General features: G+C 38.5%; 1 protein-coding gene across 4 annotated transcripts in view; it reads right to left on the reverse strand.

Annotated features, from left to right (window-relative positions):
- The window catches only part of MYO16 (myosin XVI), a 518,064-nt gene that overhangs the window by 294,311 nt on the left and 208,504 nt on the right, over positions 1-15,249 (reverse strand). For all 4 annotated transcript variants that reach the window (XM_075918615.2, XM_075918604.2, XM_075918634.2 and 1 more), the window contains exon 5: positions 9,793-9,901. In XM_075918615.2, coding sequence (XP_075774730.2) covers positions 9,793-9,901 — 109 coding nt within the window. The remainder of the gene's footprint in view (positions 1-9,792; positions 9,902-15,249) is intronic.

Below are 15,249 nucleotides of genomic sequence, written 5' to 3' on the forward strand. Positions count from 1 at the left end.
TGTGGATACTCTATTTGGAAATAGCTAAGGGCTATTTTGATACACATTTGGTATGTAGATGTGCTATTTCGAAATAAGATATTTCAGAATATTTCTTCCGTAATAGCTTATTGAAAAGTAAGCATGCAGCGTAGATGAACCATAACAGGTTAATGCTATAGTCAATTAAACCTGAACTACTAGGGGGAATTAGGGAAAGTATAAAGGCCCACCTAGGTGAGAGCAAGAGAGAAATATCTGAGGATATGTCTACACTACCCCCCTAGTTCGAACTAGGGGGGGTAATGTAGTCATACGGAATTGCAAATGCAGCCCGGGATTTGAATTTCCTGGGCTTCATTTGCATAAAGCCGGCCGGCGCTATTTTTAAATGCCGGCTAGGTCGGACCCTGTGCCGCACGGCTACACGCGGCATGGACTAGCTAGTTCGGATTAGGCTTCCTAATCCGAACTAGCTGTACACCTCGTTCCACGGGCTTCATTTGCAATTCCGTATGACTACATTACCTCGGGCTTCATTTGCAATTCCGTATGGCTACATTATCCCGGGCTTCATTTGCAATTCCGTATGACTACATTACCCCCCTAGTTCAAACTAGGGGGGTAGTGTAGACATACCCTCAGTGTGAACTGGAGCCCTGCTCACAAGTCTGTATGTTGAAATTACTGATTGTAGCTGTTATTTCTGTTTTGTTACTGCTGTTTAAATTCTGTTTGGACTCTTCAGAAGTTCTCATCAAGTTGTTCCTAAGAAGAAGGGTGTACATCTAATGGGTATTGTATTTCATGGGCTGGAAAATCAGTGCACCAGCCCACCCCACCAAAACCCTCATGAAGCTTCCACTGATGAATTACACATTCAATCCCCCACACAAATGACAAAGCCACCCTCAAGCCTCTCTCGTTACCAAATCTATCCTAACATCCAAATATGCTTTGCTGCTTGTAGGAGTTTTCCTCGGGCCCATACATCTTGGTTTCCATACAGAGCTCTGTAAATTTCATGGCTACCCTGAATGTATCACGTTACCAAAGCCATATTTTGTCAGACCAAAGGTACATCTACCTATTATCCTGTCTTCCAACAGTGGCCAATGCCTAGTGCCCCAAAGGGAATGAACAGAACAGGTAATCAAATCATCTATCTGTCACCCATTGTCAACCCTGATAAACAGAGCCCAGGAACATAGAATCATAGGACTGGAAGGGACCTCGAGAGGTCATCGAGTCCTGTCCCCTATCCTCATGGCAGGACCAAATACAGTCTAGACATTCCCTGATAGATATTTATCTAACCTACTCTTAAATATCTCCAGAGATGGGGATTCGACAACCTCCCTGGGCAATTTATTCCAGTGTTTGATTACCATGACAGTTAGGAACTTTTTCCTAATGTCCAACCTAAACCTCCCTTGCTGAAGTTTAAGCCCATTGCTTCTCATTCTATCCTCAGAGGCCAAGATGAACAAGTTTTCTCCCTCCTCCTTATGACATCCTTTTAGATACCAGAAAACAGCTATCATGTCCCCCCTCAATCTTCTCTTTTCTAAACTGAACAAACCCAATTCTTTCAGCCTTTCTTCATAGGTCATGTTCTCTAGACCTTTAATTATTCTTGTTGCTCTTCTCTGGACCCTCTCCAATTTCTTCACTTCTTTCTTGAAATGCAGTGCCCAGAACTGGACACAATACTCCAACTGAGGCCTACCGAGCGCAGAGTAGAGAGGAAGAATGACTCCTCGTGTCTTGCTCACAACACACCTGCTAAAGGATCCCAGAATCATGTTTGCTTTTTTTGGAAACAGCATCACACTGCTGACTCATATTCAGCTTGTGGTCTACTATAACCCTTAGATCCCTTTCTGCCATACTCTTTCCTAAATAGTCGCTTCTCATTCTGTATGTGTGAAACTGATTGTTTCTTCCTACGTGGAGCACTTTGCATTTTTCTTTATTAAACTTCATCCTGTTTACCTCATACCATTTCTCCAATTTGTCCAGATCATTTTGAATTATGACCATATCCTCCGGAGCAGTCGCAACCCCTCCCAGCTTGGTATCATCTGCAAACTTAATAAGCATACTTTCTATGCCAATATCTAAATCATTGATGAAGATATTGAAGAGAGCCGGTCCCAAAACAGACCTCTGCGGAACACCACTTGTTATGCCTTTCCAGCAGGATTGTGAACCATTACTAACTACGTTCTGGGTACGGTTATCCAGCCAGTTATGCACCCACCTTATAGTAGCCCCATCTAAGATGTATTTGCCTAGTTTATTGATAAGAATATCATGTGAGACTGTATCAAATGCCTTACTAAATTCTAGGTATACCACATCCACCGCTTCTCCCTTATCCACGAGACTTGTTATCCTATCAAAGAAAGCTACCAGATTGGTTTGACATGATTTGTTCTTTACAAATCCACTCTGGCTGTTCCCTATCACCTTGCCACCTTTCATGTGTTTACAGATGATTTCCTTAATTACTTGCTCCATTATCTTCCCTGGCACAGAAGTTAAACTAACTGGTCTGTAGTTTCCTGGGTTGTTCTTATTTCCCTTTTTATAAATGGGCACTATATTTGCCCTTTTCCAGTCTTCTGGAATCTCTCCTATCTCCCATGATTTTCCAAAGATGATAGCTACATCATCCCACCCATCCTGGCTAATGGACCTATCCTCCATGAATGTTTTTACTTCTGTTTTGAACACTGTTAATGTCCTGGCCTTTACAACATCATCTGATAAAGAGTTCAACAGGTTGACTGGATATTGTGTGAAGAAGTACTTCCTTTTGTTTTTTTTTAAACTTGCTGCCTATTAATTTTATTTGGTGCCTCCTAGTTAGTGTCATGGGAAGAAGCAAATAACTTTTCCTTATTTATTTTTTCCATACCAGTCATGATTTTGTAGACCTCTATCGTATCTCTCCTTCATTAAAAGTCCAAAAGTCCAAAAGTTTTTAATTCCTCCCTATATGGTAGCCATTCCATACCTCTAATAATTTTTATTACACTTTAAGGAACCATTTTCCAATTCCAATATATCTTTTTTGAGATGAAGTGATTTACATAGAGGCAATACAATAGTTTCTGACTTATTATCTATCCCTTTCTTAATGATTCTCAACATTCTGTTTGCTTTTTAGAGTGCCACTGCACAAGTAGATATTTTCAAAGAACTATCCACAGTGACTGCAAGATCTCTCTCTTAAGTGATGATAGCTAATTTAGACCCCAACATTTTATATGTATAGTTGGGGTTTTCAATATGCATTACTTGGTATTTATCAACATTGAATTTCATCTGCCATTTTGTTGCCCATTTACCCAGTTTTGTGAGATCCTTTTGAAGTTCTTTGCAGTCTGCTGTGGACTTTATTATCTTGATAATTGTTTTCATCTGCAAATTTTGCCACTTCACCAATTATCTCTTTTTCTAGATCCTTTATGAATATGTTGAATATGACTGGTCCCAGTACAGGCTTTTGGTTTACACAATTAGTTAGCCCTCTCCATTCTGAAAACTGACCATTTATTCTTACCCGTTGTTTCCTATCTTTTAGCCAGCTACCAATCCATAAGAGGACCTTCCATCTTATCCCATGACAATTTACTTTGCATAAGAGCCTTCGGTGAAGGACCTTGTCAAAGGCTTTTTGGAAATCTAAGTACATCCACTAGATTCCCCTTTTCCACATACTTCTTAACCCCTCTCAAAGAATTCTAATAGACTGGTGAGGCATGATTTTCTTTTACAGAAACCACGTTGATTCTCCAACAAATTATGTTCATCTGTGTGTCTGACAGTTCTATTCTTTACTCGTTCAACCATTTTTCCTGATACTGAAGTTAGACTTTATAGGCTGTAAAGTCTAACTTCAGTATCAGGAAAAATGGTTGAACGAGTAAAGAATAGAACTGTCCTTTTTAAAAATTGGCATAACCTTAGCTATTTTCCAGTCATTTGGTACAGAAACCTATTTAAAGGATTGGTTACAAACCACGGTTTAGTTGTTCTGGAATTTCACATTTTAGTTTCTTCAAAACTCTTGAATGAACGCCATCTGGTCTAGTGACTTATTACAGTTTAGTTTATTAGTTTGGTCCAAAGCCTCCTCCAATGACACTTCAATCTGGGACAGTTCCTCAGATTTATCACCTAAAAATAATGACTCAGGTTTGGGAATCTTCCTCACATCCTCAGCCATGAAGACCAATGTAAGAATTCATTTAGTTTCTCTGCCATTGCCTTATCACCTGTGAGTACTCCTTTAGCAACTCAATCATCCAGTGGACCCTCTTGTTATTTTTCAGGTTCCTGCTTTTCATGTGCTTAAAAGATTTTGGCTAGCTAATCTTCAAATTCTTAGTTGGCCTTCCTAATTATAATTTTCACTTGAATTACTGGACTTTATTCTGCTTTCTATTTTCATCACTACAATTTACCTTCCACTTTTAAACAATGCCTTTTTGTCTCTTACTCAAGCCAGAACAAAAAGTAAAAAAAACTCTGAGAAGACAAGCAGAGAAATGAAGTTATTACAATATGTACAAAGAACAACTGCAGCTGATGCAGTTAAAACAGAGGGGAACTGATGTGAACTATGCACAGATTGTGAATGATGCGAATGAAAAGAGAAGCAGATGGAAGGGATCAGCAGAGATGACTGTAACAAGGAAAGAAAATTATACAAACAGGATGAACATTTAAAGATGTGTTAGACTTCATTCATTCTTATCATAACTGCTTTATGTTTTAATGACTTCCAGTGATTGATGACATTGTGCCTGGATTTTCCCTCACCACTAATGATCCTTTGTTATTTTTCTCTCAGTCCTTCCTTGTCAATTTCCTAAAGTGCCACTATTTTCCTCTCAGTATTGTGAAAGGAGAGAGAAGTTGTACAATGCATCTTAAAATGATAGAATGAGGCAGAACAAATATAGCACTGTTGACATATTACTAGGGTAAGTTCCACCTAGGTGGACATGTCAGGATTGAACAGGAACACAAGAAGCTCATTCCACTGAAATTCTATGAGGGCACAAGGCACAATGCCAGATGTCAAGCAATCAATATCAAAAGCAGCCAACAACAATGTAAAAAGATTTGGAAAAGTAGAGTGATTGGTACAGTCACAAAAATACAAACTTTTAACACAAGCATCATGTCTGTCCTGCTTAATGCAGCAGAGTCATAGAAATCTACAACAAAAATTAAGAAGATAAATTCATTCCAAAATAAATGCCCACAAAAGATTTTCAGTCCATTAGGAAAAAAGTTTCTAAGTAACGCAAACCCACCTAACACATCAAATATGGTAAGTTGATAATGATGAGCATATCTGATGCCACCAGCACAACTTCCACAGCAAGTGGAGGGAAACCTAGAGAAACATTATACAGAATAATAGAGAAAGAAGCCCAGTCCATCAGTATTACTCTCAGAAGCCTGCACAGACTAGCACATGACCAAACTAACTGGCTGAAGTTGATGAATGTCCCATGCATCTTAAAGGAGAAAGATTAGTGGATAATGCACAAATAGAACTCCATGGATAAAATCTATTTAAATCATGGTACCAGTAAATCAGGGAATATTAAAAAGGTAAGAAGTAAGGAGAATATGTATCTACTAAAATGGATATTATTTATCACTTCAGTCCTTCTCCAAAATAAATCTTGTTAAAATGAACTGTGGAGAAGAGAGCTTGTAACAACAGGTTCTAAAGAAACTTCTCTGTTTGATCTCAGATGCTTTAGTCTTCTTGCTCAGTTTCCTCTCCCTCTCAGAATTTTTTTCAGAATATATCAATTAAAAATCTCATAAAATGTTTCACAGATAGGGTATGTCTAGACTACATGGCTCCATCGACGGAGCCATATAAACTAGTTTACTTGACATAAGCAAAGAAGCGGGGATTTAAATAATCGCCGCTTTATTAAAATAAACATGGCCGCCGCTATGCAGAAGATCAGCTGATCCGGCACAGCACAGTAGTCTAGACGTGAATCGGTTGGCTGGGGAAGCCTTTGCCGACCGATCCCTTATGCAACTGTTTTGGTATTTTTAATAATGGTCCTGTTTTTCATTATGGGAGTGCGATTTTAATTATAATTCCCATCAGGGGTCTAGTAAGTAGGATTGAAGAACTCTGCTTTTCCAATATAAAATATTTAGAAAATATTTTTGGATTATAATCTAATTACAGATTAGCCAGGAACTGAGATGGATTTAGATACCACAGTGAAGCGCTTTAAAAAGAAAAATGCACAAAACTTAGCTTACCATAACTTTAAAGCTCTCCAATAATCAGTTTTCCATACCTGAAATCTAATTGTTCCACTAATACTTTGAATCAGCAAATAGGAAAGACAGTAGCATTGTTTCATTTTTAACTGAGCCTTTAATTATATATAAAACACTTGATTTTTCCCTTTATGTAATTATAGTCAGTTGTTAGAATATTTTCTGGCTTCCACTACCAGCATCTTTTAATGCTAAAATCAGATAGCATGATTAAATGGAAAATATCAAGATAATACCTTAGGAATTCACTGATAGACTGGATAATAGTTCAAGGCATCTTAGTAGTAGTGGTGCAGAGGAGAGGCTGTGTTTATGTTATTCACAAATTGAAAGCTGTGTGAACTTTCTGTAGGTTCAAAAGACAAAACTTTCATAACAGTATAGGGCACTAACCAGCAAAACAGAAGAAAGATTAATTTATGTATATAATTACCTGCAGAAGTCTGATTAACAAGTGACTGGGCACAGACTATTGGAAAAATGCATCTTTTGTAAATGATTTTAACATGGGTAATTCCTGAGTTTTGCTTTACTGACTAAAAGCTGGGCACTAACTTAGTCTGCTGTAAATTATATTGCAAACACAAAATGGATAGCAACCAGGCCTTAACATACAAGTTTAAGATAAATGTGTAGAAGATGAAAGTACCCTGATTATACTGAGGTAGGGTTTTTTTTGTTTGTTTTGTCTTTGGTTTGTTTTTTTGTTTAGTGAAGTTTATCATTTCAGTGAGCTGGGTTGTTCTGTGATATGTGTGAATCACACTAAAGGTTTAATATCTCTTTAGCAATCAATAGGTAACAGTATCCTTTCCTCAAACTATGTTCAGCTTTTGCAAGTGTCATAATGTGCAATGTTTTTATCATGGTTCATTGTTTTATATGTTGTCATCACTCAATAAATTGCTATGGAGATTCTCTGAAAGCCATCTTAACTGACTTCTGTAGCTTAGGAAACTCTCCTATTCATTCAATTAAGCGTTTAATTAAAGATGTTACATTTTCTGAACTTCCTCCAGCCCGGATAGTATTATTCCAAAAATAGCCTTTTGCATAGTGCATGGCGGAAGGTCTTGGGGGGAGTTGGAATCATGTATTCTCTTCATACAGCTCTTGTCATTTAAAAAGAAAAGAAAAGAAAAGAAAAGAAAAGAAAAGAAAAGAAAAGAAAAGAAAAGAAAAGAAAAGAAAAGAAAAGAAAAGAAAAGAAAAGAAAAGAAAACCTGGTATTACTTACATTCATGGTGATTGAGATTATTCTCTATCCTTCTATGCTTCTCTATGCTTCTCAGATTATTCTCTATCCTTTCCTTCTGATAAAGTTAGTGGACTATTTAAATAGTTTGGCATGCCAATTAAAAACAAAAGATAGCTAACTGCAGAATGAATCCACTGTGGGATGAATATATCACAGACTGGGACAATGTACACATTACAGCTTGAATCAGCATATGTTGCTCAGGGATGCAAATAAGACATACTCTTGGGTGACATAAGTATCAGTGTGGCTAAAATATGTTGCCAAGAGAGTTTCTCTCACTGTGGCCAGGTCTACACTAGACCCAGAAGCTTGGCTTACAGTATACAAGCTATGTACCTTAAGCCAAGCTTGGTGCTGTCCCCACAATGGGAGGCTGATGGGAGCAAACACTCCCATTGGCTTCCCTTATTCCTCACAAGAGCAGGAGTACTAGCCACCAGCGGGGGCACTCTCTGAGTTTGACTTATCAAGTCTTAATTAGACTCTCTAAATCGAATGCAAGAAAATCATTTGTGGCACCGTTGATCTACTGCAAAGTGAAGACAAGACCTGACATAGCTACCGTTACATGTGCAGGCTGGAGTAGCTAAGTCAACAGGAAGGCTCTGTCTTGTCAGCTTGGAGAATCTGCACTGGCAGCTCTAAAGTGGCACAGCTGCATTGGGGGGAAGTTGTATCCCAATTGAAGTCAATGGGAGTTTTGATTTCAGGGGGCCAGTATTTCACCCAGAGTTGCAGTCATGTATCATTGTTTTTTCCCTTCTTCATCCTGAACCATGGTATTTATGGTAAACGCTGCTGTAGCTCTACATTTTGTTATTCAAAGACAGAATTTCATATATTTTCTCTTGAATCTATTTCAGTGTAACTAGCAAATCTCTTTGAAAAGAGCACCACAGTCTTTGCCATTTATAGTCACATGTTTCCCTTCTACAACCAAAATAGCACACATACAACCTGATTGGGGGAGAAGAGAACTTTTTAATGAAGATCCATTAGAACCAACTAGTGTAATAAGTAGAATTCATTCTGTTGTATAATATGTATGGTCAATGCAAATTCAACCCACATTCTTGCAGCCCACTTTGCATATTGTAGTACACTGAGAGTCTGAGTGGCTCACGCAAATGACAAACATACATTAATCTAATTTTCCGACCAGATAGTACTTGAAATGTGAAAAAATCCATGCAACGGACCAAAAAGATGATGGAAAATACCTTAATATGTGAATCATTGGACACACCACTGGTTATATGGATATTTTCACACATTGGGTATCGTCCTTTTGTCAGTTTAACGCTACTTTTCTTCCACGTGTCCATTGGCATGGCACTTTAAATTTGGTTTAAATTATAATGGATTTCTTAGTGTAAGCTAAGATTTAAATAATGTATCTTCACATTATTTCCTTTTATTTATATCTGTTTATCAAATGTGTCTCCTACATCATGGCATGTCACATACAATAAATTGCTTTATATCTCACCGCAATATGAATTTATATATATACATGTAACAGAACTGACATATTCCAGTCAAAATATTGCTACAGATATTACTGCAGATCTGATACCTAAGCTTGTAAATAAACTAGTGAATCACAAAGTATCCCTGAGATCAGTTGCTGTCATCTGACATTAAAGAACACAAATCCATGTAAGATATTCTCTTAGTGCACAATTAAAAGTTTTGAAAGTAGTAAAATTTTATATATATTAGTTTCATTGATAAAAGATGTAAAATAAATATTTTAAAATCCATAAAAGAAGACAATTGCAATAGCCTGAAGCTATGCGTGTCAGATCTAAAATGGCAGCATAGCAACTACAAGGAGTTACTGCCCAACTCTGTAAATTCAGATTGTACCTGGGTTTCACATGCCAAAATCATTTTTTTATTTAAGTGGTTTACCTACAGAAGTACCGTAGGCTGCTTGTCTGCAGATAATTAGCATATTAGTGTGTCTATATAAATGGGAAAAAATCTGAAATGTTTACCACAGGAAAAAAATTGATGGTTTTCCAATATATTACTCAGAGGCTAAGTAAGAATCAACACCTCATCAGGATTATTCTGATTATACACACAGCCCTTTCAAAAAAGATCCTTATATGTTGGTGTTGACTTACATCAGTTGACAATATGGTCTCATATGCATCCCTCTGCCCCTCAAAAGAAAGGGGAAAAATCCAAAATAAGAGCTGACCTACCATTTTCTTCCAGGTAGATCAGAAGGATGCAGTTGGATTCCGTCCCTTCAATGGCATAATCAAGAGCAATGTTTCCATTAACATCCTGCAGCAGCACATTGGCCCCAGCCTAAAAGCAAGAATGAAGAACGTTTTATATCTTTATATCTAATAGCTACAGGGAAAAAATTGCAAAAGTTGTGATTATAAAGGTATTAGGCCCAATTTACTGCTTTTATAAGGACCTATGTTAGATGCAGAGGGCTTCAACAGTTTCCAGAACTATTCATTCAAATTTGTTTTGTTCTGAACAGCATTTCATTTCACATTGTAGGTTCCTTTGAAATGACACTCCACATGAAAAGTGAAGACAAAAACAAAACAAGCAAAACCCAGAGTTTTCACGAGGTTTTAACAATGAAAGTGAGGTTGATGGTTTCCAGGGCAATCCCTGAAGTGCCCATGTCTATGTTACTACAAATCCTACTCGAAATTTATCATTGCTTAAAAGCAGTCCAGGACTGACTATTTTTGGAGATGGAAGAAGTGTGAGGAGAAAATTATGCCAGAACTATCAAGCCATACACTTCCTAGGATATAAGAACTGTGGAACAATTTCATGTTCTCTGTGTTAAGGAGGATGAATCACAAGTTGTAATATGATGGCCAGGCTAGCCCAATTTTTACAAGAAATCTGTCCTATTCCATGCAAAAATATATAAAACTATTACTGAGGAAAGCCTGAATGCAGTAAAAGGTCATGCATTTTCTTTTAAAAAAACATGACTTGTATTCAGTTTAAGTATTTCTCCCTGTGGCTTCATATCAAAAGCAATTCCAAAAGAAGAATAAGTTCTATTGAATATAATTACTTTTCCTTGCAGCTTTCATAGAGTTTTAAGGCCAGAAGGGGCCATTAAATCATTCCGTCTGTCCTTTTGTAGAGCACAGACCACAGAACTTCACCCAGATAGCCCTCTAGTTAGCTCAATTACTTTAGTAAGACTAAAACATTTCAATCCTCAGGAAACTAAATGAGCATGTGCCACAGGCAGAGAAAAGGAGAGGCCAAGATGCCACCAATCCCTGAGCCCCTACAATGGTAGGGAATTGATTAGGTGAGACGCAGCTAAATGAGGCTAGCAAGCAATCCTTACCCCATTCTGCAGAGGGAAAAGACCCTGTCCATTTACTGAAGATTACTGCCAAATTGACCTGAGGGAAAATTCCTTCTTGACTCCAAATGTGGTAATAAATTTGACTCTGAGCAAGACATACCACCCAGGCCTCGAAGAAAGAGGATTTTCTGCACCACCTGAGAGCACTAGCGTGCCCTGTTCTATTTCTAGCCATAGCCAATCCCTGATGTGTCAGAGAAAGACAAACATAAAAAAAGCCAATACCACCAGAATACATCTGGTCAATTGTGCATCAAGGGGAAAAAGTCCTTTCTTATCCCTACACATGACCAGCTGAAGCCTGGGTGATAAGGGTGTGGCTTACACTTACTCTTAAAGCAATGTCTATAAATTAAGGATAACCTCTTTTAAAACCTGAGTGGCACAGGATCACTAATAAAGAAAGATTATTATTAGCAGGGCTTGACAAGCGGCAGCGAGCCCCACTCGCCAGCCGCGTGGTTTGTCACACTGCGCGTGCGCAGACCACGCTGCCCATGCACTGATCACACTGCGGCGCTGTGCCGGGCTAAAATCTACTCACCACGGGTGAATAGATTGCCCTAATTGTCGAGCCCTGATTATTAGTAGAAAACAACTTGTGCTCTGAGGAGTTTAAATGCAAAGGACCTGATCCAATGCCCACTGTGTCAATGGGAAAAAAGCAACAGTGACTTCAATAGGCATTGGGGCTCAGCTTCTGGTTTAGGGTAACAGTAATCTAAAGGTGTGTCTACACAGCAAAGTTATTTCAGAATAACAGCTGTTATTCTGAAATAACTGAGGGTATGTCTACACTAGCCACCCTAGTTCGGACTAGGGTGGCTAATGTAGTCATTTGAACTTGCAAATGAAGCCCGGGATTTAAATATCCGGGCTTCATTTGCATGTTCCCGGGCGCCGCCATTTTTAAATGCCCAGGAGGAAGAGTACAGGAGGAGTAATGGTAGTTTGAAATACAGGAGCTTTAGTTCGAACTACCTAGTCTGTGTCACATGTAGCCACGGGCACGTAGTTCGAACTACCAGGCATTTAAAAATGGCGGCGCCCGGGAACATGCAAATGAAGCCCAGGATATTTAAATCCCGGGCTTCATTTGCAAGTTCGAATGACTACATTAGCCACCCTACTCCAAACTAGGGCGGCTAGTGTAGACATACCCTATGGAAGCATCTACACAGCAATTCTGTTATTTTGAAATAATTTCAAAATAATGGACGGTTTATTCCGAATTCTGTAAACCTCATTCTATGAAGAATAATGCCTATTCCAAAATAGTTAGTTCAGAATAGGGGCTATATAGACACTCCACTCTGCTATTTTGAAATAGCCCCTCACCAAGGACATTCTAAGTTATTCCTCCTGGGGCTCTAAATCAAGACAGCACATCTACACTAGGAAAGCCTGCCTCAGATTAATGTTGAGGCTTCTCTGCAGTGTAGATATGCTATTTCAAAATAAGCCATTTCAGAATAACTATTCTGGAATAGGTTGTTATGCAATAACTGCGCTGTATAGATGTAGCCGAAGGGTACGTCTAAACTACATGCCTCTGTCGGCAGAGGCATGTAGATTTGTTTGTTCAGCAAAGGCAAATGAAGCCGCGATTTAAATGATCGCGGCTTCATTTACATTTACATGGCTGCCGCGCTGAGCCGACAAACAGCTCTCGCGCTAGTCTGGACGTTCCCCCTGTCGACATCAAAGCCCTTTGTCGGCAGCCCCGGTAAACCTCATTCCACGAGGAATAACGGGGCTGCCGACAAAGGGCTTTGATGTTGACAGGGGGAACGTCCAGACTAGCGCGCGAGCCGACAAACAGCTGATCAGCTGTTTGTCGGCTCAGCGCGGCAGCCATGTAAATGTAAATGAAGCCGCGATCATTGAAATTGCAGCTTCATTTGCCTTTGCCTATGTATCTAACCACATGCCTCTGCTGACAGACGCATGTAGTCTAGACACAGCCTAAGTGAACAGGAATGTTTTGTGCATTTTATACATTGATTCCATTAAAATACATACTTCTATTAAACTGTCCCAAAAGTGTGAATCAGTATTAGACAGATAAGGAAAATTAATTTTGGGAATGAATTTGAAGAAGAGGATTATTTAAAAAGATTGTCTCGGATAGTTACCCATGTTTATTTTACTGCACTTGCTTTGTTTTACAGAATAATTTTTATATAGCACATTTGTATTGTTTGGATTATGATTTATTTTGTTTTTCTATAGAAATCATGCAAACATTCTTATATAAAGGGCTTATTTACTAAAAGCACAATTTAAAACCTAAAAGTACATGTCTTTTCCTGCATGAAACAAATCTTCAATTCTCAGGCAATTTTTAGGAAAAAAACCCCATTCACTTATATATGTTTTCTTCTTCACTAGAGCTAAGAAATCAACATTCCTCCTACACTTTACAAATTAGGAAATGAAGGGCATTTAAATTAATCTGCAGAACCTACTTCATTCTCTTTGGAAAGTGTCATTTTATAGAGGAAGGATATAACATGGAATTCCTCAGATCCCATCATTTTAAGGGACATTTATTTTAAAAATGTTTATGAGGACCCAGTCAGAAACAGGAGATCTAACTTGCTCAAACTTGCAGTTACTAGACAGATAAGAGATGCTTCTGAACTTGGATAATGAAGTAATTCTGAACAGCAGTGCACATTTTTTAAATAAGAATTTGACCCAGACATACATTTTAAAAGTATTTAGATTATTGAACAAGGGACCTGTTTAATATAAAAATTTGTATATCCTGGTATCATCCGTCTGATTAGCTACCATGATTTTGTAATGTAACAGCACTATCAGTTAGTTCAGAGGAACAAGGAAGGGGAAAGAAGGAAAGAGGTGGGGAGACCAAGAGAAGCCTCAGTTACTGTTTCCATGGTTATTCTGATTGCTGCAGACCAATAAGGATGCAGCTATTAAAATTAGATTCAACAGTGGAAGGTTCTGCAATGCAGTTTTCCAGCTAAAGGCCAGAAAAAAAATTTACTTGTTGCAGTTTTCTAGACAATATTTTTCTCTTTCTTTCAATAATCATAAATTATGAGCATTTTCAATTTTTGTAAAAAATAAACCTACAATGCACCTACTCTCATTCCTGAGTCCATTCCTGCAACTGATTCCTCCAGCTTATATCCTTATGCCAGTGCACAGGCACATTAATTAGCAAATCTGATTGAGGGAACAACTTTAAGTGGGGCTCTGCATTGGCACAGAAGTCTGTGCTAGCAGCTCCAAAAGCAGGTTCAGTGTCTTAGATGATAACCTCATCAGGACACCTATCTCATATTCCCTTTTTTTTCTGGTGTTGCCAACAAAAGAAGTCAATTAGCTATTGGGGTGCATCTACACTGCACCCTTAGCTCAAAATAAGCTATACAATTTGAGTTATGCAAATTGTGTAGCCTATTTTGCGTTAATTTCATAATAGCTAATTTCATAATTAGGCACTGTCTACACAGCACCAAATTTTGAAATTAACTGCTATTTTGAAACGTGCCTTAATCCTCATGGAATTAGGTTTACCGGGATGTCGAAAAAGCATGCCCATTATTTTGAAAGCTATTACAAAATGACAGACCCTCTGTCAAGACACAAAATAGCTAATTTGGGATACCGGAAGTATCCCAAAATAGCACCGCAGTGTAGATGTACCCTAACTGTATTTCTTTAAGATGGGTTGTGCACATACACATTCCACTGCAGGTGTTTGTGTGTCCAAAGCACCTGAGTCAGACTTTTGCCAGTGGTACTGCTAGCCGTTCCATGTGCCTCTGTTCTCCTTATGTTCTAGGTGAGTGCATTAAAGGGAGCTACCTACTTCACTCTCCCTTCACACTGTTGCATGCAACATCCAAAGTAGTAGAGAAGGTAAGAGCATCATGTTATATATACTCACAACACATCTTAAAGGACAACAGGTAATACCTTTGTTTCTCCTTGGAGTGATTGTGCATATTTACATTTCACTGCAGGTGACTCATCAGCAGTTTTCTTATAGGTGGACGGTCTTCAGAGATTAGAATACCAATTTGCCAAAGTTGGCACTGTCACAAGAAGTTTGGGGGGGTAAACCAGTCCATTATTGCCTGGTAGATATCAGCTGATGGAACATTGCTTAGAAAGCCTGATAAAGTTGACTGAGCCCTGGTGGGGCGAGTCACTATCGTCAGTGGAGAAGAGACTTTAGCAAGATTGTGGGAGATCTTAATGAAAACAGAAATCCAATGTGAGATGTCACTGCCCTTTGACTCTCTCATATAGGTTATGAAAAGCC

Source organism: Pelodiscus sinensis, chromosome 1 (genome assembly GCF_052426305.1).
Source record: "Pelodiscus sinensis isolate ZL-2025 chromosome 1, ASM5242630v1, whole genome shotgun sequence".
Lineage (NCBI taxonomy): Eukaryota > Metazoa > Chordata > Testudines > Trionychidae > Pelodiscus > Pelodiscus sinensis.